Source organism: Lemur catta, chromosome 18, assembly GCF_020740605.2.
Source record: "Lemur catta isolate mLemCat1 chromosome 18, mLemCat1.pri, whole genome shotgun sequence".
Classification (NCBI taxonomy): Eukaryota; Metazoa; Chordata; class Mammalia; order Primates; family Lemuridae; genus Lemur; species Lemur catta.
Genome location: NC_059145.1, coordinates 32,767,146 through 32,794,563, shown reverse-complemented (window position 1 = coordinate 32,794,563; position 27,418 = coordinate 32,767,146). Strand labels below are relative to the sequence as shown.

The window sequence follows — 27,418 nt, the reverse complement described above, 5'->3', positions numbered from 1 at the left end:
TACAGATAGGCAAATAAGCTAAATCAGGAAAACAATACATGAACAAAATGAGAATAGTAACAGAGATAGAAACTATAAAATACAACCAAATAGAAATTCTAGAGCTGAGAAATACAACAACTAAACTGAAAAATTTACTAGAGGTGTTCAAAATTAGACTTGATCAGACAGAATAAAGAGTCAGCTAACTTGAAAAAAAGTTATTTGAAATCATTGAGCCAAAGGAAAAAAAAAAAAAGAATAAAGTGAAGTGAGCCTAAGGGGCTATGGGATGTCATCATGTGGATAAATATATCCATTATGGGAATCCCAAAATTATAAGAGAGAGAGGGAGGGAGAGAGAGAGAGAAAGAGAGAGAGCTTATTTGAAGAAATAATAGCTGAAAACTCTCCAAATCTGAGGGAAAAAAATGGCCATAAAAATTCAAGAAGCTCAATGAATTTCAACTGGGATGAGCTCAAAGAGACCCATATTGAGAACCATTATAATCAAACTGTCAAAAGTCAAAGACAAAGAAAACAATCTTGAAAGTAGCAAGAGAAAAGCAACTTTTCATGCACAAGGGAGCTTTCATAAGACTGTCAGTGAATTTCTCATTAGAAAACTTACAGACCAGAAGGAAAGGGGGTGATATATGCAAAGTGCTGAAAGAAAAACAATAATCTGTCAACCAAGAATACTGTCTCTGGCAAAACTGCCTTACAAAAGTGAAGGTGGAATTAAGACCTTTCCAGATAAACACTGAGATCATTACCACTAGATATACCCTACAAGAAATGCTAACGGCAATCCTTCAAGTTGAAACAAAAGGCATTAGACAGCAACATGAAGCCATGCAAAAGTATAAAGTTCTCCAGTAAAGGTAAATATATGGATAAATAGAGAATCTGTTTTACTGTAATTTTGGAGCATAAATCTACCTTTAATTCTAAAAGACAAAAGCATGCACACAAAAACCCTATAAATCCATGTTAATTGGTATGTAAATATATAAAGATATAATTTGTGACATTAATAACAATGTGGGGAAGGGGTAGAGCTGTAAAGGTATAAAATTTCTGTATGCAATTGAAGTTAGGTTGTTATCAGTTTAAAATAGATTGCTATAACTTTAAGTTGTTTAATGTAATAGCAATGGTAACCACAAAGAAAATACAGAATATACACAAAAACAAATAAGAAATGAATCAAAGCATGTCACTACAAATAAAAATCAACAAAACACAAAAGGCAGTAAGAAAGAAAATAAGAAACAAAGAAGTGGCCAGGCACAGTGGCTCATGCCTCTTAATCCCAGCATTTTGGGAGGCCTAGGCAGGAGGATTGCTTGAAGCCAGGAGTTCAAGACCAGTCTGAGCAAGAGTGAGATCCCCCTCTCCACAAAAAATACAAAAATTATCCAAGTGTGGTGGTGCACACCTGTAGTCCCGGCTACTTGGGAGGCTGAGGCAGGTGGATCACTTGAGCTAGGAGTTTGAGGTTGCAGTGAGCTATGATGACACCACTGCACTCTAGACAAAGTGAGACCCTGTCTCCAAAAAAAAAAAAAAAAGACAAAAGGAAAAGAAACAAAGAAGCCACAAAACACACAGAAACAAATATCAAAATGGCAATAATAAATCCTTCCCTATCAGTAATTACTTAAAATGTAAATGGATTAAATTCCTCAATCAAAAGATATTGAGTGGCTGAATGGATAAAAATCCAGATCCAACATTATGCTGCCTACAAGACCCAAGGACACACACAGGCTGAAAATAAGGATGGAAAAAGATATTCCAAGCAAATAGTAACTAAAAGAGAGCAGATGGCTATACTAACATTAGATAAAATAGACTTTAAGTCAAAAACCAGAACAAGCAAGACAAAGGACATTCTATAATGATAAATGGGCCAATTCACCAGGAAGATACAATAATTAGAGTTGACCTTTGAACAAAACGGGTTTGAACTATGTGGGTTCAGTTATATGTAGATTTTTTTCTGCCTCTGCCACCCCTGAGACAGCAAGACCAACATCTTCTTTTCCTCCACCTCTTCAGCCTTCTCAATGTGAAGATGATGCAGATGAAGACATTTATGATGCTCTGCTTTCACTTAATGAATAGTAAATATATTTTCTCTTCCTTATGATTTTCTTAACACATTGACTACCACACTAGAAAAAGAATTTTTCCTTGGAGCAATGGTGTTTTATTAAAAAAAAATAGAATAAAACTTCTAAAACAAAATGATACTCTCTAATTTAATGAAAAATTTGTTATTTTTGTTGTTTTCTGTGCATGAGTTATATGCAACTTGAAAAATAGTTCATGCCACTCCCAAGGTAAAGAGATGTGTGAGTTACATGTGCTTCATGAGGCCCTGGGCTCAAAACTAGTGTTAGTTACATACAACTCACATGGCAGTTAATGTGTTAAACCTTAAAAATCAGTCCTCTTATTCAAGCCTTATCTTTTAAAATAAATTCATAGAAACTGTTTACTTTGAGGTGGGTAGTTATAAATTCAGTATTTTTAATGCTCTATATAAATATGGACACCTATAATAATTGTTTCATCTCACTACACATATAAAGGACAGTCTTACAACCCATGAATTAAAAAAATAACAAGAATATTTCCAAAGGCAAAATATAGTTCAGATTTTCGATACTGTCCTAGTATATTGAGGCTTCCATAACAAAATACCATAGACTGGGTGACTTAACACATTGACTGCCACACTAGAAAAAAAATTTTTTTTCCTTGGGACCACGGTGTTTCATTATGAAAATAAAATAAAAACAAAATGGTCCTTTCTCACTTAATGAAAAATTTGTTATTTTTTGTTATTTTCTGTGCATGAGTTATATGCAACTGAAAAATAATTCTTGTGGTTCCCAAGGTGAAGAACGTGTGAGTTATACATACTTCATGAGGCCCCAGGCTCAAAACTAGCATGAGTTAAACACAATTCATATGGCAGTTATTGTGTTAATAACATTTTCTTTTCTCTAGCTTATGTAAGAATATAGTATGAATACATATAACATACAAAATATGTGTTAATCAACTATATTATCAGTAAGGTTTCTGGTCAACAGTAGGCTATTCATAGTTAAGTTTTGGGGGAGTCAGAAGTTATACATGGATTTTCAACTGCATGAGGGGTTGGTGACCCAAGCCCTTTGTTGTTCAAGTGTCAGCTGTATGAATATTTATGTACCCAACCACCTATCTCCTAAATATATGGAGCAAACTTTGACAGAACTGAAGAAAGAAATGGATAGCAACACAATACAGTAGCCCCTCCCTTACCCATGGGGGATACATTGCAAGACCCCTAGTGGATGCCTGAAACTGCAGATAATACTAAACTCTATATATACTGTTTTTTTTCCTATACATACCTATGATAAAGCTTAATTTATAAATTAGACACATAAGACATTAGCAATAATAACTAATAGTAAAACAGAATTATTACAACGATATACTGTAAAGAAGTTATGTGAATGTGGTCTCTCTCTCAAAATATCTTACTGTACTGTACTCACCTATTTTTGGACTATGGTTGACTGTGGGTAATTAAAACTGCAGAAAGCAAAACCACAGATAAGGGGGGTTGACTGTAATAGTAAGAAACTTCAATACTCCATTCTCAATAAGGGACCAGATATAAGATCAATAAAGAAATAGAGGACTTGAACACCATTGTAGACCAATTGGACCTAACAGATATATATAGAACACTCTACCCAACAAGAGCAGAACACACATTCTTCTCAAGTGCACATGAAACATTCTCTAGGATAGACCACGTTCGGCCACAAAACAAGTCTTAACAAACTGAAATCACAGAAAGTATCCTTTCTGATCAAAATGGAACAAAATCAGAAATCAATAGAAGGAAAACTGGAAAATTCACAAATACGTAGAAATTAACAACACACTCTTTTTTTTTTTTTTTTTTGAGACAGAGTCTCACTTTGTTGCCCAGGCTAGAGTGAGTGCCATGGCGTCAGCCTAGCTCACAGCAACCTCACACTCCTGGGCTTAAGCAATCCTACTGCCTCAGCCTCCCGAGTAGCTGGGACTACAGGCATGCGCCACCATGCCCGGCTAATTTTTTTTTTCTATAGATATATTTTAGTTGGCGAGATAATTTCTTTCTATTTTTATTAGAGACAGGGTCTCGCTCTTGCTCAGGCTGGTCTCGAACTCCTGAGCTCAAACAATCCACCCGCCTCGGCCTCCCAGAGTGCTAGGATTACAGGCGTGAGCTACCACGCCTGGCCAACAACACACTCTTAAAAAACCAGTGGGTCAAAGAAGAAATCATAAGGGAAATTAGAAAATATGTTTAGACAAATTAAAACTAAACCACAACACACAAAAGTTTATGGGATGCAGTAAAAGCAGTGCCAAGAGGGAAGTGTATAGCTGTAAACACTAAAAAAGAAGAAAGATCTCAAATCAACAACTTAACTTGACACTTCAAGGAACTAGAAAAAGAAGAATAAACTAAATCAAAAGCTAGCAGAAGGAAGTAAATAATAAAGATTAGAACAGAGATAAATGAAATGGAGAACAGAAAACCAATAGAAAAAAAAAATCAATGAAAATGTTATTTTTTTTAAAGATTGATAACATTGACAAAACCTTAGCTAGATTAAGAAAAAGAGAAGACTCAAATGACTAAAATCAGAAATTTGGAAGAAAAAAGTATCACACTTTCTGATGGCACAACCAATGCCACAGAAATAAAAAGGATTACAGGAGAATACCATGAACAATTATGTGCCAACAAATTGGATAACCTAGAAGAAATAGGTAAGTTCCTAGAAACTAAAGTATAGAAAGATTTAGTAACACACCCATGATAATAAAGCTAACAAATCATGCAAAGCAGAAATTAAAACTGAGTCTGTCTGATTTCAAAGTCCATGCTCTTGCTACTACGAAATAGTGCATGAAGTATGTTGCTTTCTAAGTCTATTAGTTTATTTGGTAGCAAATATATCACAAGCTTTCCTCAAAAGTATGAGCATAAAATAAAAACAATGCATGTCTGGTATGGTGGCTCACACCTGTAATTGTAGCACTTTGAAAGGCCAAGGGCAGAGGATTGCTTAAGCCCAGCAGTTCAAGACCAGCCTGGGCAATAGTAAGATACCATCTCTACAAAAAAAAAAAAAGAAGAAGAAGAAGAAAAAAGAAAGAAGAAGGAAGAAAGAAGAAAGAAGAAGGAAGAAAGAAGAAAGAAGAAGGAAGAAAGAAGAAAGAAGAAGAAGAAGAAAATTAGCCAGGCATGGTAGTACATGCCTGTAGTCCCAGCTCCTCAGAAGGCTGAGGGAAGAAGATCAGTTGAGCCCAGGAATTGGAGGTTGTTGTGAGCTAGGCTGACGCCACTGCATTCTAGCCCAGGCAACAGAGCAAGACCTTGTCTAAAAAAAAGAAAAGAAAGAAAATGTGATTTTTTTTTCTTTCATGTCTATGTAGACTTATTTGATATCAGCTTGGATTCTACCATTTCCATCTTCAAGTAGTCAAGAAAAACCCATTTCTCTATGCTAACTTTTAGGATGTAGAAATTTAGTATGTAAGGGTCAGTGAAAGTGAAAGAAGTTCAGCAGAAAACTCCCTTCCTTTTTTCACTTTGGATCGTCTCTCTGTTGCACACTGCAGACCCCTAGGTACAAGAGGATGAAGCCCCATGTATGCACTCCATTATTCTGTTGGTTACTGGGATAGTAACACAGCTTTTAAGAAACTATTAAGACAACATTAATGACACATTATCATCATCATCATCATGAGGTTCATACTTAACAGTCTGCTGGAAATCACATATTTATCTGAAGAAAGTCCTCCCTGAACTAGAATAAAGATATAGTCAGAGGCATAAGCCAGGCACACAAATACAAATACTACATGTTCTTATTCAGATGTGGGAACTAAAAAAGTTGATCTTATGGAGGTCAAAAGTAGAATGACAGTTACCAGAGGCTGGGAAAGGGATGAGAGGAGGATGATGAAGAGTGGTAGGTTAATGGGTACAAACACACAGTTGGAGTAAGTTCCAGTTTTTGATGGCACAGTAGGGTGACTATCATTAACAACAATGTATTATATTTTTCAAAATAGCTAGAAGAGAAGATTTGAAATGTTCCCAACAGAAAATAATTATAAATGTTCTAGGTGATGAATATCCTAGATACCCTAACTTAATCATTACACATTCTATGCATGTATCAAAATATCACATGTACCCCATCAATAGTACAAATGTTATGTATCAATTTTTTAAAAAGCAGCAGCAGTGGAATAGTGTAGTGGACAAGACTGGAGTTAGAAAGCCTTGCTCTGTTGTGCATCATATGTCCCTTAGCTTCAGTGATCTCATCAGTAAAACACAGAGACAGCCCACTTGCTGCATTGCATTATTGTACCTACACAATGAAATCATGTAGGTAAACCACTCAGAACAGTGTTCAGCACACACAGTAGGCGCTCTATGGATAGTAGTAGTATCTTCACCACCCAGGTTTCAGTACACAGCTACACAGGCTGGCTCTCTCTTTAAAGACAAAACAATGCACTGCTATCATTTTGGATACTAAGTTTCTTCATAATTTTACCTTCATATCCTCTCTCCACTCATTCATACCATAGCTCTTAGAAATTTCTGGCTGGAAAATCTGCATTTTTGCCATGGATGTAGCCAGACGAGTTAAAGACTGACGACCACTCCCTCCAAGTCCAACAAGCAAAGCATTTCCACCAGACTGCTTTAGAACTCGACATATTCTTGATAAATGTTCCAAAACATACCTACCACAAAATAACAATCTTATTAAACAGGACAATAGAAATTTAAATGTATATTTACATGTAACTATTGTTTTGTTTTCTTAGAAGAATGTGCCTTTGTCCCATATGTTACTATCCCAATTTTAAACAGCTTATCATCAAAAAGCATGATTTTTCAAAGGCAGTTACAATTGTATCATTTGATATGGAGGAAAACTAAAAGTTCAAATTCAGGCAATTTAATATATAAGTGATACAAATAAAATGAAATCTTAGCTGTTAAACTGGCAGTACATTACTGCTTTTATTAAATACATTTCTTCAATCTCTTAATATTAAGATTTGTATGTGAGAAATAGGAAATTAGTTGTCTATAAAATAACAAATTCAGAAAAAACATTTAGCCTCACTAGTAATTAGGAGAATTAAAATTAAAACTACAATGAGATAACATTCCACCCTCCTTACACTGGGAAAACTTACAAAGTCTTGCAATCCTAAGTGTTGGCAAGGGTGAAGAACAATGGAAGCTTTTAAAAGTAATAATAATTTTTAAAGATATTTTGGCAAAATTTATTTAATAGTAAAGTTAAAGATGCTTCTATACATGACACAATAATCCCACTTCTAGGAAAATAGCCTAGAGAAATTCTCACACAGGTACCCAAGGAGATCTGCACATGAATTTTCGAAGCATTTTTTATAACAGCAAAACCTAGAAGTTTATCTCAGAACAATGACTACACTGTGGTATAATTATATGATAGAATAAATATAGTAGTAAATATTCATTTTTTGTGACTCTAACAATATGCAATAAACCAACGGGCAGAAGATGACACCCAGTATTATACCATTTATATGCAGTTTTAAAAGATGCAAAATAAGACTGTGCGTGTATGTTTAGGAACATAACATACACATGTATAAGTCCAAAGAAACACAAGTTTCTTTTTACTACTGCAGGTTATGATGGAGGATGCAGTAAGGGAGGGTGGCTACAATGGGGCATTTTAAATAAGTTGCTAATATTTTATGTCTTAAGCTGGATGGTGGGTAGTAGGTTATTCGCTGTGTGTTTCTCTATACCTTTTTGTACATTTTAAACTCTTCATAATAAATTTTTATAGATAGCAATTTCAACTGTCAATACCAAATATAGGTACCTAAAAATGACAAGATTCATTCTTGTTTTGTGAGTTTGATTATATTCATCTAAGCATTGGTCCACAATATCACTAAAATTATGAATATTTGGAATTTCAATATAAACTCTATCATCTCCTTCAAGGTCAGGATTCATATAGTCACCAAACATGAGATTCCTTAAGTCCTCTTCAGTTACCTATAGAAAGGAAATCAACAAATAACAAAACTTAAAATTTTTTCTAAAGTACATAAAAGAAAATGTACACAATTCTATTTCGTCAATGTTATGGAATGATTATTAATTGGATAATTAGATAATTCTTTTAAACATTGGGGTAGTAAATAATGTTTGTAAAATTAATATCTAAAATTATATGCTTGGGAAATAAAAAGAAAAGTATGCTTTCTTCCTATCATAAGTTCTGTTGTTTTTTTTTTAGAAGCTGGAGAAGTCACTCTGGAGGACTCCTACTTATTGAGTAGTTACTAGGGGATGGTCACCATGGCAAGCACTTTACATCTATTATATCATTTAATCCCTAGCATACAAAGTTTTATTCTTTAAAGAATTTGTATGTTACATACATTCCTCTGAAGAAAATATCAAAATAAGCACCTATATATGAGGAAAGCTAAAAAGTATGTTCATTAAAAGCAATAATATTTTTAAAAGATAAGTTAATTGATGGTGACAATTCATGCTGTTAATATTATTTTAACTTGATACGTTTGTCATCACTTAATATACTCACTGGTGCATTCTCTTTCCTCAAATGTGAAAAGATACTATCAAATGAATCTTTAAAATGGTCCTTTATAACAGTCTTGGTTAATCTGAACAGCCAGTTTCGATCGTCATCATTAATAAGGCGATCGTAAAACACTCGGAGGACCTCATGCACAAAGAGTCGGATCATAGTGTGCTTGCCCTCCACAGCCTCTCGCTCAATGAGTAAGCAGCCCCGGATGACACGCGAAAAATCACGCAAGTTGAAAGTATAATGAGATTTTGTGGGAGTAGGCAAGAGATTTTCCATCGATTGTTTATATACCTGAATATGAAAAAGGCAACAAAGAAAAATAAAATGCTTATAATCAGCAAATTCATGTAACAAATGGTATATTATACAAAATATTTTATTTACTCTATCAGATTATATTGGCCGGACAAATTGTATAGTCCTAAGCCTAGCATAGTATAAATGTTTATTTTGATTTAGAGCACTCAACCAGGCATTATGAAGTTGAGGGAACGTAATATTATCTGATTCCATCTAAGCCCAGGAGGTGACATACTTTCACGTCCCAGTCATTAGGTTGTTCCATTTAAAGGCGAATGACCTGGAGTTAAATAGTAGAAAACTCAATTAGATAACTCACTCTGAAGCATTCCAAATGAAGAGGATGAAATCATTGTCTCTTTACTACCATTGACTTCAAAGCAAATAAATTCGTTCTCTCCCTTCCTTTCTCTCCCTTATTCTCTCTCTCCCCCTTCTTCCTATGTCTTAGTTGACTATAATATGGAAATGCAGTATATCTTTATTATATGCTGATTTTTTTTTTTTAAAGACAAGCATGAAGAATGGGAGGGAAGTAGAGAAAACTGACAAATATCAGAGTAGGAAGCTAACAATCAGGGAAATACTTATGATATGGCAGTTTCTGGTTCTGGGATGATTTTCTTATAACAGCCTTGTGAAATAGGTATTATATCCCATTTTAATGATTAAAAAAACAAAGCCTCTGGAAGGTCAAATTACTTGCTCAAGCTCACATAGCTAGTAAACAGAAGCCAAGGCTCAACCCCTGTTAGATTCCCTAATTTCAAAGCCTGTGATTTATCTATTCTCTAGTCTTCTGAAAAATTTCTCTGATACTAAAGACCAAAGTAAATGGCTATGGGGAAAAAAATGTTAAAAAATTTTTAAAAAGTAAGGGCCAAATGAGGGAAATATGTCATACTAACACATTTCACATTGTATTATTTGCTCACCTCCATCGTCCCACTGACTATCTGGTTCCCAGTAATAAAGTACTCTGGAGAAAATTCCCGAGTCCTAAGGTAGAATGCTACAATCGATGAGAAGATTCGGATCATAGTTTCATCACTGAAAGGATTAATACCGCAGACGTTGAAATGTCGAATAAAACGGGGAGTGACTGGATTTCTTCCACCACCTGGAGGGCCCATTGCAGCAATCAGCTCTACGTCAACCAGAGTAATTTTACTTGTGTCCTTAAGGTCATACCTTGAAAAACACATAAAAAATTTTAAACAATCTGTTAGAAAGACATTAAGATGAAATGAAATATGGATCTCCCTAGAAATTTAATCTGATTTTTAGCTTCACTGAAAGAACTTCAGATAATGTTGGAATTTTTTTTTTTTTTAAGCAGAATTCTATTTCTCCTTTCAGTGACACTGATACTGTTGCCCAGATTCTGGGTATCTAGAATGACTCTTCCTTGGGCCCTTTCCTTTCTTTCCTCCTATTCTTCCTTCCAATTTGACCCTCCACTCTTCTTTCCTTTCTTTCTTTTCTTTCCTTTCTTTTCTTTCTTTTTTCCTTCCTTCTTCCTTTTCCTCTTTGTCTCTTTCTTTCTTTCTTTCTCTTTTTTGAGACAGTGTTTCTCTTTGTTTTTTGGGCTTGAGTTCAGTGGCATCATCATAGCTCACAGCAACCTCAAACTGGGCTCAAGCGATCCTCCTGCCTCAGCCTCCCAAAGGGCTAGGATTAGAGGTGTGAGCCCTGCATTTTTTCTGTCTTATTTCAAATCCAGAAACATGGATGAGTGATCAATCCTATTTGTAGTTGGCTATAGGTAGGGTGACCATATGTCCCATTTTACCTAGGACAATTCTGGCTTGTGCTTGTTGCCCTGGAGTAATTATTAATAACACTCCCCTTTTAATCTTGGAAATGTCCCAATTTGAGCAATAAATTATATAGTCACCCTAGCTATAGCAAAGTCTTGATTTTCTTTTTGTCATCTCACACCTTATCTTCAGAGCAGATAATAATGTCTTAATAAATAATAATAACAATAAAAGAATGTCTAAATAGCACCTGTACATTTCGTTATATAGAAAGGGACCCATTATGAAATAACAAATCTTCAAAGGCGTTTTAATCAGACAGGTGTATGAAATGACACAATTTAGTTGGAACCACTCAGTAAAAATGTTGCTATTTTCAACAGGCCATTAAGTACTTTAATACTGAAGCTCTTTTACCAAAAAAAAAAAAAAAAGGCTTAGGGGAAATCCATATAGTCATTCCTTAGTGTAGGAGTATGAAAAGATGATTTTTTTTTTTTTTAGAGACAAAGTCTTGCTCTGTTTCCCTGGCTAGAGTGCTGTGGCATCAGCCTAGCTCACAGCAACCTCAAACTCCTGGGCTCAAGCGATCCTCCCGCCTCAGCCTCCCAAGTAGCTGGAACTATAGGCATGCACCACCATGCCCAGCTCATTTTTTCTATATATTTTTAGTTGTCCAGTTAATTTCTTTCTATTTTTAGTACAGATGGGGTCTCGCTCTTGCTCAGGCTGGTCTCGAACTCCTGACCTCGAGCAATCCACCTGCCTCAGTCTCCCAGAGTGCTAGGATTATAGGCGTGAGCCAGCATGCCTGGCCTGATTTGTCTTTTGGCAACAACCTAATAATCATCAATAGGAGACTGGCTAAATAAATTATATTAAACATTAATAGCAAGATCCATACAACTAAATAATATTAAAAGCCAATAAAATGAATGAGACAGACAAATATGCACTGATATGAAAAGATGTTCAAGATAAATATTTAAGTACAAATAATTGGTAGAACATTACATGTAATATGAGCCTATTTTTAAAAATAAAAAGTATATTTATATAGAAAATATCATTGAGGAATAGGGAACACACTATTAACAGAGTTTATTTCCTGCAAGAAGGATTCCAAGGGCCTATAGTAATAACAAAATTGCATCTCTACAACATGACATAGCTTTGAAATTAGTCTACTCTTGCCTTGAGATAAAAATCATGGCATATTGAGGAACAGGAAAGTACATTTAAGAGAAGGAAATGGGTCAGCGTGGTGGCTCACACATGTAATCCCAGCACTTTGTGAGGCTGAAGCAGCAGGATCACTGGAGGCCAGGAGATTGAGACCAGGCTGGGCAACATAGCAAGACCCTATCTCTATAAAAAACAAAAGAAAATTAGCCAGATGTGGTGGCACATGTCACTAGTCCCAGCTACTCAGGAGGCTGAGGCAAGAGGATTACTTGAGCCCAGGAGTTTGAGGTTACAGTGAGCTCTAATAGCGTCACTGCACTCCAACCTGGGTGATACACGAAGACCCTGTCTCTAAAAAAAAAAGAGAGAGAAGGAATAAAGAATTATTAATCCAAACTAAAAGATACTAACTCCATCTTACATGTTAGAAACTAACTGCATTACCAGAAAATTGGTATGGGAGGAGTGGAAACTGCTGTCAAAAATATGGTGGTCCCAAACAGTCACAGAAAATATAGAGAGTTAAACATAGCAGAAACATAGGGTGCTAATTATAGTTACTTACATTGGAGGCTACCCACAAATTCTCAACCCTGGGGGAATGGTACTTTGAAAGATGTAATCTGTAAATTATTTTCAATAATTGAAAATAATAGTTGAAAAGTACAGGCATGCCTCATTTTATTGAGCTGTGCTTCATTGTGCCTTGCAGATATCATGTTTTTTATACATTGAAGGTTGTGGCAACCCTGTGTGGAGCAAGTATATCAGTGCCATTTTCCAATAGCGTGTGCTCACCTTGTGTCTGTGTCACATTTTAGTAATTCTTGCAATATTTTTAACTTTTTCATTATTACTATACCTGTCATGGTGATCTGTGATCAGTGATCTTTGATGTTACTATCATAATTATTTTGGGGCACCACAAACTGGGCTCATATAAAGTGGCAAATTTAATTGATAAATGTGTGTGTTCTGATGGGTCCACTGACCTGCTGTTCCCGTCTTTCTTCCTGTCTTTGGGCCTCCCTATTTCCTAAGACACAACAATACTGAAATTAAGCCAATTAATAACCTTACAATGGCCTCTAGGTGTTGAAGTGAAAGGCAGAGCCGAATATCTCGCTTGAAATCAAAAGCTAGAAATGATTAAGCTCAGTGATAAAGGCATGACGAAAGCCAAGATTGGCCAAAAGCTAGGCCTTTTGCACTAAATAGCCAAGTTGTGCATGCAAAGGAAAAGTTATTGAAGGAAATTAAAAGTGCTACTCCAGTGAACACACAAATGATAAAAAAGTGAAACAGCCTTATTGCTGACATGGAGAAAGTTTGAGTCATCTGGATAGAAGATCAAATCAGCAACAGCATTTCCTTAAGTGAAAGCCGAATCCAGAGCAAGGTTCTAATTCTCTTCAATTCTACGAAGGCTGAGAGGTAAGGAAGCTGCAGAAGAAAAGTTTGAAGCTAGCAGAGGTTGGTTCATAAAGTTTAAGCAAAAAAGCCATCTCTATAACATAAACGTACAAGGTGAAGCAGCAAGTGCAAGTAGAAACTGCAGCAAGTTATCTAGGAGGTCTAGCTAAGATCATTGATAAAGGTGGCTACACTAAACAAAAGACTTCCAGTGCAGATGAAACAGTCTTCCATTGGAAGAGGATGCCATCTAGGACTTTCCTAGCTAGAGAGGAGAAGTCAATGCCTGGCTTAAAAGCTTCAAAGGACAGGCTGATTCTCTTGTTAGGGCCTAATGCAGCTGTTAACTTTAAGTTGAAGCCAATACGCACTTATTCCAAAAATTCTAGGGCCCTATGAATTATGCTAAATACACTCTGCCTGTGCTCTATAAACAGACCAATAAAGTCTAGATGATAGCAAATCTGTTCACAGCATGGTTTACTGAATATTTTAAACCCACTGTTGAGATCTACTACTCAGAAAAAAAAGATTCCTTTCAAAATATTACTGCTCATTGACAATGCACTTGGTTACTCAAGAGCTCCGATGGAGATGTACAAGGAGATTAATGTTGTTTTCATGCCTGTCAACACAACATCCATTCTGCAGCCCATGGATCAAGAAGTAATTTTGACTTTCAAATCTTACTATTTAGGAAATACATTTCACAAGGCTATAGCTGCCATAGATAGGGATTCCTCTGATGCATTTGGGCAAAGTATATTGAACACCTTCTAGAAAGGATTCACCATTCTCCATGCCATTAATAACATTTGTGGTTCATGGGAGAAGATGAAAATATCGACATTAACAGGAGTTTGGAAGAAGTTGATTCCAACCTTTATGGATGACTTATAAAGTTTGCAGAATAAAAGGCTAATATACAAAAATCAATCACTTTCTTATATACCAGCCATGGATAAATGGAATTTGAAATTAAAAGCACACAACACCATTTACAATAGCACTCAAAAAAATGTAATACTTAGGGATAAATCTAACAAAATATATACAAGAGCTATATGAGGAAAACTACAAAACACTGATGAACTAAATCAAAGTATTGAATAAATGGAGAGACATTTCATGTTTATGGATAGGAAGACTCAATATTGTGAAGATGACAATTCTTCCAAATTTGATCTATAGAATCAATTCTATACCAATCTAAATCCCAGCAAGTTATTTTTTGGATATCAACAAGCTGATTCTAAAGTTTATGTGGAGAGGCAAAAGAGCCACAACAGTCAACACAATATTGAAGGAGGAGAATGAAGTCAAAGGACTAATACTACCAAAATTTAAAGCTTTAATTGCTTTTAATCAAAACTATGTGGTATTGGCAGAAGTATAGACATATAGATCAATGGAACAGAATGGAGAGCCCCAAAATAGACCCACATAAATATAGTCATCTGCTCTTTGACATAGGGGAAAGGTAATATACTATAGAGCAAAGATAGTCTTTTCAACAAATGTTGCTAGAACAACTGGACATCCACATGCAAAAAACAAAATCTAGCTCAGACCTTACACCCTTTACAACAATTAACTCACAATAGATCACAGACCTAAATATTAAGGGCAAAACTATAAAACTGATAGAAGATAACATAGGAGTAAACCTAGCTGACCTTGGGTACGAATGATGACTTTTTTAGATACAACACCAAAGGCATCACCCATGAAAGAAATAACCGGGAAGATAGACATTAAAAAACTTTTGCTCTGCGAAAGACAATGTCAAAAGAAAACAGGCCACAGACTGGGAGAATTACAAAAAGACACATTTGTATATCCAAAATATACTAAGAACTCTTTAAAACTGAACAAGAAAGCCAACAACCCAACTAAAAAATAGGCAAAAGACCTTAAGAATCTGAAACACTGACAACACCAAATACTAGAGAGGATGTGGAGCAAAACTAATTCTCTTCAATTCCTGATAGGAATGAAAAATGGTACCACTATTTTGGAAGATGGTTTGGTGGTTTCTTACAAAACCAAACATATTCTTTTCATATTATCCAGCAACTGTGTTCCTTGGTATTTACCCAAGGAAACTGAAAATTTATGTCCACACAAAACTTGTACATGAATGTTTATAGCAGCTTGATTCATAATTGCCCAACTTGGAAATGACCAAGATGTCCTTGAGTAGATGAATAGATTAGTTAACTGCAGTATATCCAGCCAATGGAATGTTATTCAATGCTAAAAAAAAAAAAAGAAAAGAGCTATCAAACCATGAAAAGACGTGGAGAAAACTCAAATGTATATTTACTAAGTGAAAGAAACCAATCTGAAAAGATTCATACTGTATGCTTCCAACTATGTGACATTCTGGAAAAGGCTAAACTATGAAGACAGTAAAAGATCACTGGCTGTCAGGGGTTGGGGTGTGGGGAGGAATGAAAAGACAGAACACAGAGGATTTTTATAGGAGTGAAAATACTCTGTATGATATTATAATGATGGATACATGTCATTACACATTTTTCCAAACCCAGAGAATGCACAACATGAAAAGCAAACCCTAAAGTAAACTCTGGACTTTAGGTAATTATGATGTGTCAAGGTAGGCTCATCAATTATAACAAATGTACTAATCTTGTGGGATGTTGATAATGGGGGAGGTTATACATCTGTGGGGACAGGGAATATATGGGAAATCTCTGTATCTTCCTCTTAATTTACTATGAACCTAAAACTGCTCTAAAAATAATAATTAAAAAAAGATATTCTAATATCTAAATATCTAGATAAACAAATATCTGATATCTAAAGGCCTTCCAAAAATTTCTGTTTAGGAAAATCTGAGCAACTATTTTTCCCTTGAATATCTTGAAAAATATATTATTTTGCTTTGAAAAACTAAAATATAAAATGAGATATGATTGGCTTTGGGGTCTTCTTCATAAATTCTTTGCCTAGGCCAATGTCTACAAGAGTTTTTCCAACATTTTCTTCCAGAATTCTAATAGTTTCACACCTTAGGTTTAAGCCTGTTACCCACCGTGAGTTGATTTTTTGAGAGGTGAAAGGTGTAGATCCTGTTTCAGTCTTCTACATGTGGCTATCCACTTTTCCCAGCACCATTTATTGAATAAGGATTCTTTTCCCCAGTGTATGTTTCTGTCTGCTTTGTCAAAGATTAGATGGCTATGTGAGGATGGTTTTATATTTGGGTTCTCAGTTCTGTTCCACTGATCAATGTCCCTGTTCTTGTGCCAGTACCAAGCTGTTTTAATTACTATAGCCTTGTAGTATAGTTTGAAGTCTGATAAATTGATGCCTCCCATTTTGTTTTTATTGACTAGGATTGCTTTTGCTATACGGGGTATTCTCTGGTGTGAAAAATGATGGTGGTATTTGAATAGAGATTGCATTGAATCTGCAGATCACTTTGGGTAGTATAGACATTTTAACAATGTTGATTCTGCCAACCCATGAGCATGGTATGGTTTTCCACCTGTTTATGTGCTCTGCTATTTCCTTACTCAATGTTTCATAGTTCTCCCTGTAGAGGTCTTTTACCTCCTTAGTTTAATATATTCCTAGGTGTTTTAATTTCTTTGTTGCTATTGTGAAGGGTATTAAGTCTTTGATTTGGTTCTCAGTTTGACTGTTAGTGGTGTATATGAATGCCTCCAATTTGTGCGTATTGATTTTGTATCCTGAGACTTTACTGAATGCATTTATCAATTTCAGGAATCTCTTGGTTGAATCCTTGGGGTTTTGTAGATATAATATCATACCATCAGTAAAGAGAGAGAGTTTAATCTCTTCTGCCCCCATTTGGACGCCCTTAATTCCGCTCTCTTGTCTAATTGCTGTAGCAAAGACTTCCAATACTATGTTGAATAAAAGTGGAGACCCCAAAGGCAATCACAGCAGCAACAAAAATAAATAAATGGGACCTGATCAAATTAAAAAGCTTCTGCACAGCCAAAGAAACAGTCACGAGAGCAAACAGACAACCTACAGAATGGGAGAAAATTTTCGCATGCTACACATCCGATAAAGGGCTGATAACTAGAACCTATTTAGAACTCAGGAAAATCACCAAGCAAAAAATCAAACAACCCTATCAAAAAGTGGGCAAAGGACATGAACAGAAACTTTTCAAAAGAAAACAGAACAATGGCCAACAACCATAAGAAAAAATGCTCAACATCTCTAATCATCAGGGCAATGCAAATCAAAACCACAATGAGATATCACTTATCTCCAGTGAGAATGGCCTTTATCAAAAAGTCCCAAAACAATAAATGTTGGCGTGGATGCAGAGAGACAGGAACACTCATACACTGCTGGTGGGACTGCAAACTAGTGCAACCCCTGTGGAACGCAATATGGAGATACCTTAAACAGATACAAGTATATCTACCATTTGATCCAGCAATCCCATTACTGGACATCTACTCAAAAGAACAAAAGACATTCTATAAAAAAAGACATCTGTACTCAAATGTTTATAGCAGCACAATTCACAATTGCAAAGATGTGAAAACAACCCAAGTGCCCATCAATGCATGACTGGATTAATAAAATGTGGTATACGTATACCATGGAGTACTACTCAGCTATAAGAAAGAAAGGTGATATAGCACCTCTTGTATTTTCCTGGATAGAGCTGGAACCCATTCTACTAAGTGAAGTATCCCAAGAATGGAAAAATAAGCACCACATGTACTCACCATCAAATTGGTTTCACTAATCAACACCTAAGTGCACATATAGGAATAACATTTATCGGGTGTCAGGCAGATGGGAGGGGGGAGGAAGGGATGGGTGTATACACACATAATGAGTGCGATGTGCACTGTCTGGGGGATGGACATGCTTGAAGCTCTGACGGGGGGTGGGGGGGGAGACAAGGGCAATATACATAACCTAAACATTTGTACTCCAATAATATGCTGAAATAAAAAAACAAATAAAATGAGATATGACTTCAGCATGGCTTATTAAGACTTGAATTAAATACTTACCAATGTCCACAGTCAAAAAACTGTCGTAACAATTCAATAGGAGGTTGAGCTCCATATTTCTCCAATGCAGGCATATTCATATCATCTATAAAAATTACACACTTCTTTCCCATAGGGGGTCCAAAAACTCCTTTGCGTCTTTTATCTAATCTAGCCATAATAATGTTCTAAAATGTAAAGAAGGAAAAGTGGTATATTTACCTATAATTGAATTATGAAATTATCATTGCTTATGTTAAATCAGTATCAACAAGAAAAACAAGCTATGGTGCCAGAAATCATGGGACTTTTATTAGTAACTGTTACTATTTGCTTAATGTATCAATGATTAATTTAACATAAAAGGACATATTTAATACCAGAAAAAACAAGTATACAAGTCTTTGTAAGGAAATAATGCCAATCAGCATTATGTGTGCTTATTTATTTTTATTTATTCATATGTAGGGTGATACTAAACCTCATACTCAATATCATTTGAAGAACATTTACTGAAATCTTTTATGGACTCATAATTGTTACATACATATATATTAATATATTATTTTTGTACTGTACATGCATAGATATTTCTATAATATTTTCCTCATCGGATACACCAACATATCTATTAACTTTCACTTACTTAATATTTAAAAGCACTAATCTTTACAACACTCAACTTTTTATAGCTGACATAAATGTGGATGTTTTCTTGTATTTCTGATATTTTTTGGAACTCACTTGTCCGTTGCAAAAAGAAAAAAAACAAAATTATTGTTTTCATTCAAATAAAGCTTCACAAGCAGTGAAGAAGTTCTGAATTTCTAAGATTTTGAAGTTAAGGGAATTCTATAGGCTTAAAACAACAAGAATGAGGTCAAGAGAGAATGGATAGGCAGAAATTTAGGAACAGATGATAAAAGTGGCAACTGGAAAACGTTTCAGGAAGTACTTTCATGTTGGTACACTTGAAGACCAAGGGTGGGATGCACGGCTACATGGCTCCTGTCACAGAAGGTCACACAATAGTCCATGGTTTGAAAGATTCAGTGAGCAGCAAATGCCCCTAAGGACCATCCAGGAAAATCAACAAAGAGCAACTGAAAATTCTCTAATTTCTTCTTCGGTCCCCCACCCTTCACGCCAGAGTGAGTGAGTGAGTGAGTGAGTGAGTGAGTGAGTGCGTGTGTGTGTGTGTGTGTGTGTGTGTGTGTGTGTTTTTCCTGTACTCCTTTCTATAGTTAAGAAATCAATTGTTGCTGCTTCTTAGGCTTAAAAAAAAGGGGGGGGGTGACAAAGCTCAATAATCCAGTATTAGTGTAAAAATTTTCTCTTAAACTTTTGTCATTAAAACTTAATTTCAAAGGCCGGCGTGGTGGCTCACACCTGTAATCCTAGCACTCTGGGAGGCCAAGGTGGGTGGATCGCTCGAGGTCAGGAGTTCGAGACCAGCCTGAGCAAGAGTGAGACCCCGTCTCTAATAAAAATAGAAAGAAATTATATGGCCAACTAAAAATCTATATAGAAAAAAAAAAAATTAGCCGGGCATGGTGGCACATGCCTGTAGCCCCAGCTACTCGGGAGGCTGAGGCAGGAGGATTGCTTAAGCCCAGGAGTTTGAGGTTGCTGTGAGCTAGGCTGACGCCACGGCACTCACTCTAGCCTTGGCAACAAAGCAAGACTCTGTCTCCAAAAAAAAAAAAAAAAAAAACTTAATTTCAAAACCCCACAAATAAAAGTTTTTTAATTTTATTTAAACTCATAGAAGATTTACACAGTTTCTTATTTAATATACAATTTAAACACTTATCAAATAAGGCAAAAAAATCAATAATTATAGACCCACGTTTCTGTCTTTAAACTAACCTGAACCTGATTGGCACTGGTCCGCGCAGAGAAATTAACATAAAAAGGAAAGTACTGGTCCTTTTCCAAGTGATTCATTAGCTTATCCTTCACATACACTGATTTTCCTGTACCCGTTGGACCCACAAGAAGCAGTGGCCTTTATGAAAACAATGTAGAATATATCATTCAAAATGGAAAAAAGTCAGAATACATTCCTACTAAAGCAGCCTGGAGTTAGTTAAAAACTTAAATAATAAATCATCTTTATCTAAAAACTCACATTTTTATCTGTCATTATTGCTTCATGAAAGACTTCATAAAAGTAAAGATTGGCATACATTTTTGCTTAATGTTGCAGAGACTTTAATAGTAATAAATTATTATTTGAGTAGATGTAATGTGATATACAAAGACAATCATAAAACACGTAATAATATGCTTGATTTTTCAGAAAGGAAAGTTAAAGTTTGTCTCCTCAGAAAAGGGCTGTGTTTGTACTTTTCAGTTGGGGTCCAGGCATGGGGGTGTTGGTGTGGAATAGAATAATAAGATGACAACAGTAAGATAGGTAGGCTGTTTCACAGTTATCTCGATAACAAAGTTTCTGTGAGAGATGGAATGACAGTGAATTCTAAAGCTAACAGTTATGAAAACTTGTTAATAGCATTTTTAAATCTATTCAGTTACTAACTGAAAATACTCATCTAAAAGCAAACTCTAAGGAATTTGCCACTCAGTGAGGCTTCAAGCAGGGTTTCCTATCCTTGAGTGATCATAACTAATTTTAAGGGGAAAATAATATGAGTAAAATAATCATATGTTCACAAAACTCTGGGGAATCCCACTTTGAGAAATGCTGCATTAAAAATAAAATACTGTCATTCTGAGTGATAACTTGTTACCGCATTGAAACTAGTGGCAGTATTCAGTTCTAAGAGGTCATCTAACTAAGCCAAATTACGCTAACATTAATTTTATAAATTATCATTATCACAAAGTTAAAGGTCTTTTAGAACTAGAGTGATCCCTGAGAATTCATCTATGAGTTCCAGTCTAACACTCACTTTATGAAAAGCTATTTATTAAAGTGATTTTAATAAATAAAATGCTGTTCTTAATTTTGGATCCATGGACCAACTGAAGAAATTCTTAGAATTGAGAGAATCTGTGAACTTAAATGACAAAAAGGTTATACCTTTCGTTTTGCTATCCTCAACTAAAATGTAGCAATTGTATGAACAGTACCTGTGTCTTTGTCACCAGCAGAAATCATAGATGTTATCCTAATCGTAACAATTGGCACAGTATCTCAAAAATATCACTCATTCCCATTACTTCTTCAAAATTATTATAGTCATCAGACCCATTGATAGATCTTATTGTTTAATATGTCACTAGAGTAGCACATATACTATATTAAATATTTTAATAAATGTATTTCAATAATAAATAAGTGGTTTCTTCTGTGATTCTATGTTTGAACCCATTTATTTAAAAGTATTAGTTAAAAAATAAATAAAAATTAAATAATAAAAATATTATTCTGACAGTGGTTCTTGGCACAAAAAAACTCATGTACTAGTAATTTCCCAGAATTGGCAATTGCCTTCCTTGCCTAAGAAAATTGTTAATATTAGCCTCTCAGTGCAAAAATGCAACTATAGATACAAAATAGGGATAAAATAATTTTCCCTAATTGCTATAAAAACAAGACAAATTGGTCACAAAATGCACTCAGAAATAGGTTCTTTATCAAGAAAACAAAATATAAATTGGTCTAGTTTAAATAATATTGTGATAAATTATGCCTGTTTTAAAAGAAAAATAACTATAAAATGTTATTAAGAAAGTTGGTATGAATATGCATACAGTACATGTTTAAACTTTTGGTCAGTTTCATGTACTCTTTTTTGATGTACTCTTCTGATTTAAGTCTGAGTTTTTAACATTCACCTTAAATTATGGGATTCAGAACTGGCAAAGAACATATATGAAAAATGCTCAGTGTAATGGGAGAATAAAGGTCATGGTTAGTTTGATATCTCAGGACCACACTGAACTGTAAAGAAGAATGCATAACTGTTTAACAACAACACCGCAACTGATTTTCAGTCTGCCGCTACAAATAGAAATACAATGTGGCTTACAAGGCAACAAAGAATGATGGCAAGGGTTTCAGAGTGGGCAACAGGAAACCTGGATTCCAGATTTGTCAACAGCAATAGATGTCACCTTCGATATGTCAATTGGAACCCCAAGATCTCAGTTATCTGAAAATGGATGGCCTTAAAGTTTACTTCAAAAGTTTCTATAATCCTATTAGAGTGGCACTGTTACATTTAAAAATCATGTTTATAGCAGAGTTCCTTACTTTGCATAGGTAATACTCAAATCCATGAGAAATGTATATCTAATTGTATCCATAGTAGGGACTATGATGTCTTGAATCTTGACATGTTTATCTCCTAAATGAGTACTTTTAATTAATTCATTCCAATGAAGCCAGCGACCTTTGTTTTTCAACTATAAGAGAATATAAATTTTAAATATTATAACCATGCATGTATTATATCTGAAAGGTTCTTTTCAACACTTACACCATTATTACATTAGCTTTTTAGAACTTTAGTCTTTTCCCTTTTATGAAACATTAGATTCATATACATGAATGTATGTAACATATTTTAAGTCATAAAGCAGTTTAACAAAATCAGCATCCATGAATCTATTACTCAAGAAATATATATTTTCCTTTAGATCAATTTTCCTTTTTAATGATAATCTGAAGAATATAATGAAACTTTATCACAAATTCAACATAACCAAAATTTCAGACACTTTTTCTTTATGTCTTCTTAACACTCTAATCTTCCCCAAATGCCTTAAGGATATTTTTTTGCATATATCAAGTATTTATTTGAGGTACTCTAATGTACCTCAAGTTACAATTTCCTGGATTTTGGCTTCACTTTTTTATATCTTATTTATTTATTTTTATTTTTAATTATTATGGGTACGTAATAGTTGTATATCTTTATAAGGTACATGTGATATTTTGATACAGGCATATAATATGAATTAATCAAATCAGGGTAATTGGGATATTCACTCTTTTATATTTTAAAATAAACTAAAAACAAAATATCACATGAAATCACTATAATTGTTTCTCTAAAATTATTCTCTTTGGCATTTCGATCCAAGCTGATATTCAGCCAGGACATATCAGCATGGCTGACTGTTCCAATATTTAAATTCTGCTGAACCACAGTCTAAATAGGTGCTGTCCTGACCCCTCTGAGTGCCTCCCAATCCTCACCCTGCCCCCAAACATTATCTTCTCCTCCATGTTGTCCTGACTCCTCCCTGGAGACCCCCAGGCCTCCTACTATCAAACAACAAAAGGGTTAGTACCTGGCAAAGGGATGGGGGGCAGTCTAGGACCCTATTCCAGCGCTATCGCTAGCATCTAAGGATCTTGTCCTGTTTTCTAGCAAATTGTATATGTATATGGTGTGTGTTTGGATGGTGGTAATTTTCCAAGTTTGGGTGACTGTTTCTTCAGTAATTTGTATTCATAGTTTTTAAAGTTTTGGCTTTTATTTTTATCAAAATAATATATGTATATATTTTAGAACCAGTTTTACAAGGTTAAGAAAAACATTTCCCTACTCCCATTTTGCCCTCCTTGGGGGCAACCACGTTTACATCTTTAAAAGCTGGATATTTTGGTATTTACTTTCAATTCTTTTTTTTTTTTAATCTATTTTTTTTTATTTCAGAACACTATGGGGGTACAAACATTCTGGTTACATGAATTGCTTTTGTACAGATTGAGTCAAAATTATAATGTTTCCACAATCCAGATAGTGTGCATTGTACCCATTAGGTGTGAATTTACCCATCCCCCTTCCTTTCCCCTTCCACCTATTTGATTTGCATTGAATTTTACTACCATATGTGCACGAGTGTTGATATATTAGTTTCAATTTAGTAGTGAGTTCATGTGGTTTTTACTTTTCCATTTTTTTTAATTTTATTTCAGAATATTATGGGGGATACAAACATTTTGGTTACGTAAATTGCTTTTGTACCATTTGAGTCAAAGTTATAAATGTGCCCGTCACCCAAACAGTGTGCACTGTACCCAAAGGTATGAATTTACCCATCCCCTCCTCCCTACCCCCACCAACTTTCAATTCTTAAAGCATATTGCTTGTGTTATCATCTCTTGATTTTTCACTTTTAGAGATTACTTTATTGACTTCCCCACTATGACTAAAGAAGATGAAACTCTTTTTGGTCATAGTCTTAAAATTCTGTGTTAGCATGGTTTTGAGGAAAGAGCCTTATACTGTTAAGTCAGGAGAACACTTCAAGTCCTGGCTCTGCTAGCCACTAACCTTTCTAGGCTTGCTTCTTTATCTATAAAACTTGAGATTTAGATAAAATTATAATTAAGGGTCTATCCAAATCTCATGGGTTGTAAAATAAAATTCATAGGAACCAAATGATTATTCAAATGCTTGCTGTTTAAAAACTGTTTTGGGGAATTCTTTTGTAAAGTGGAACATAGGTTTAATTTAAATATGAAATTATAATATATTACTAACGTAGATTTATTTATACTGCCAACAGGTTATAAGAGGAGAAACTAAAGAGAAAGGACTAAAAAGCTCACCACAGGAGTCAAAATAACTCTAGGATGAAAAAACCCAGGAGATTTGACTGAAGATCCAAGACTTTGTGTTTTATGTCTTATTGTAACAAGTCTTTTATGTCATACCTCATACATGTAGTCATAGACCAGGCCTTTCTCATCAAAATGGCATTCCCATTTACCCACAGAGGCTGGCAATGGGTTTTCATCATCTCTTCCCAGTAAGATTAATCGTATGAAATTATCAAACATAACACGACTGTCTGTATCACAACTTCCTCCAATAGACCATATCAAAGAGAATATAAAGCAAGCCTGTTGGTGGAAAAAAATTTTTAGCTTATGGTAATTACTTTTGAAGAAATTTAAAGAAAAACTTAAGCAAAAGTTAGCACATTAGGGCCTGCTCAACCTACTTGGAAAAAGTCATGTGTATAAACAAAGTGGAATGGAGGACAGCTAAGCCACATAAAGAGTCATTTCTCTGGCAATAGCTGTCACAATTTAAAGTGCCCATACCAATGACCTAGGAATTTCTCTTTTAGTAGTTTATGCTCAAATATATTTCCACCTTTGAAAATGATATATGTACAAGAATATTCACTGCAGCACTATTTGTAATAGCAAAAGATCGTAAGCAGCCCAAATGTTCAATAGGGCTCTGCTTAGTTGGATTATGTTACATACACTTTGAAATACATGCAGCTGTTAAAAAAGAAGGTCACTGTGTAAGTACCAATATGAAACAATCTTCAAGACATATTATAAGTGAGAAATGATACAGATTAGTACATACAATATGCTAACATGTATTTTTTTTAGTCAAAAACTAAATCAAATATATTTTAAGAGAAAAATTTTAATCAGGTATCAACCTATATTAAGTCTCTAAAAGTGTTTCTTGAACCATTTGAAAAAGTTGGGAGTTTAGGTTTTACCAACAGAATGAAAATTTTCAGTAAATAGATAACTTGAAGGTTATATAGATAAACTATTCCTAGGATACTTTTATTTTATAAAAGGTAACACCGACAGATATGGAAGAATATTTAAAACCAGTCCTGTGAAGGGTAGTTCCAAACCTACAGAGAAAATGTGATAAAGAAATTATACTTCAAACATGTCTGTTCAATTTCTTCTAAAATGGAGGGATATAAAGGTAAAAAGGGAGGAAGAGAGGAAGAGATTATGCCAAGCAGGGAACCCTGGAATGTGAGACATCTGAAGTAGAAGATTTTTGCTGCAGCATGATAAAGGGAAAACAATGGGAGAGAAATGCTATTGCCAAGAGTACACGAGGAGAGGCTTGGATCAAGGCATTTAGGAATAAAGTAGTAGGTAGGGAAAGGCATGAACCAGGAAAAAGAACAAAAAACCCTCTTTCCTTTGGGTCCCTTTGATAATTTCTGCTCACTAGTGCCATGATCTCTGGCCTTCTCTGACCTCTAGACATTAGCTAACCAGGACCACTGACTTCTCCCTACCTAAGTCCTCCATGGACTCTGCCTACAACACTCCACCTAGCTGGTTGGATGCCTGCTCCTAGTCTTTCACAGGTAGCTTGTAGGTTGCCTACATGCTGGCTAACGTTAAGACAAAGTCAATTCACCTAAAGTCCAAATTGGTTTAATACTAACACTTTATTAAGTGTTTATCAAATTATGGTATTTCATAAATAATAGAGTAGTTTTGGTTCATTCTGACATAATTTACTTTGTTTAAAGTGCTTTTTAATATCAGAATATCAGGTGAGGATATTCTGTCCAAGCTCATCAAAAATCAGCTTTGAATCTTGTAATGTCTTTCTCAATACAAATATCATTTGCCAGAAGCATATTTTATTCAGTAATTAAAAACCACATTACGTATAAAACCAACCATAATCCAAACACGGATGTGCTTGCTAGTAGGATCATTTTCTACCACATCACAGAGCAGGACTTCAAAGAGACGTGTGAGAGATACAACCACGTTGCTATTGCTTGTAGTGACCAGTTCCTGCAAAGAGAAAAGAATAAGATACTTCTCTTAACTTTCTTTTTTTAAATATTATTTTATTTTTAAATTTTCATCCAATTCCTTCTCAAATTTTTCTTAATTTTCATCTTATTTGGAAAATAAAGGATAAGTACTTCATTTTTTAAAACTGATAAGAGCACACATGGTTTTCAGAAGGTCTTTATAACATTTAAAGAATTGAAGTAGGCATGATAAAAATATTTCTCAAATATTTTAGTTTCTCATATTATATTATGCAATTGTACATAACATATACTTATTCTAAATTCTCTGACAAATGAAAACTAGCTACTGTAAGAGAATAAGTAATGTTCTAAGGATAGCAGAAATGAAGTCTCCAACAGCCATTCACTCATTTATTCATTCAACAGACATTTATGAAAAACACATTATACCTATATACCAAGCTAGGAGATATGGAAATAAAAGACATAATCCCTGAAAAGGAGAGATCCTAAAATTAAACAAACAAAAATAATATGGTATAACAATGATAAGACAGAGAAAGTC

At 34.8% G+C, this 27,418-nt stretch overlaps 1 protein-coding gene across 1 annotated transcript in view; it reads right to left on the bottom strand.

Annotated features, from left to right (window-relative positions):
• Positions 1–27,418, bottom strand: part of DNAH12 (dynein axonemal heavy chain 12) — a 153,189-nt gene that overhangs the window by 62,552 nt on the left and 63,219 nt on the right. Inside the window, exons 34-42 of the mRNA XM_045530444.1 lie at positions 26,768–26,887; positions 25,016–25,204; positions 22,601–22,752; positions 20,248–20,386; positions 18,400–18,566; positions 9,941–10,196; positions 8,697–8,996; positions 7,962–8,140; positions 6,624–6,816 (exon numbers count right to left, since the gene is read on the bottom strand). Coding sequence (XP_045386400.1) covers positions 6,624–6,816; positions 7,962–8,140; positions 8,697–8,996; positions 9,941–10,196; positions 18,400–18,566; positions 20,248–20,386; positions 22,601–22,752; positions 25,016–25,204; positions 26,768–26,887 — 1,695 coding nt within the window. The remainder of the gene's footprint in view (positions 1–6,623; positions 6,817–7,961; positions 8,141–8,696; positions 8,997–9,940; positions 10,197–18,399; positions 18,567–20,247; positions 20,387–22,600; positions 22,753–25,015; positions 25,205–26,767; positions 26,888–27,418) is intronic.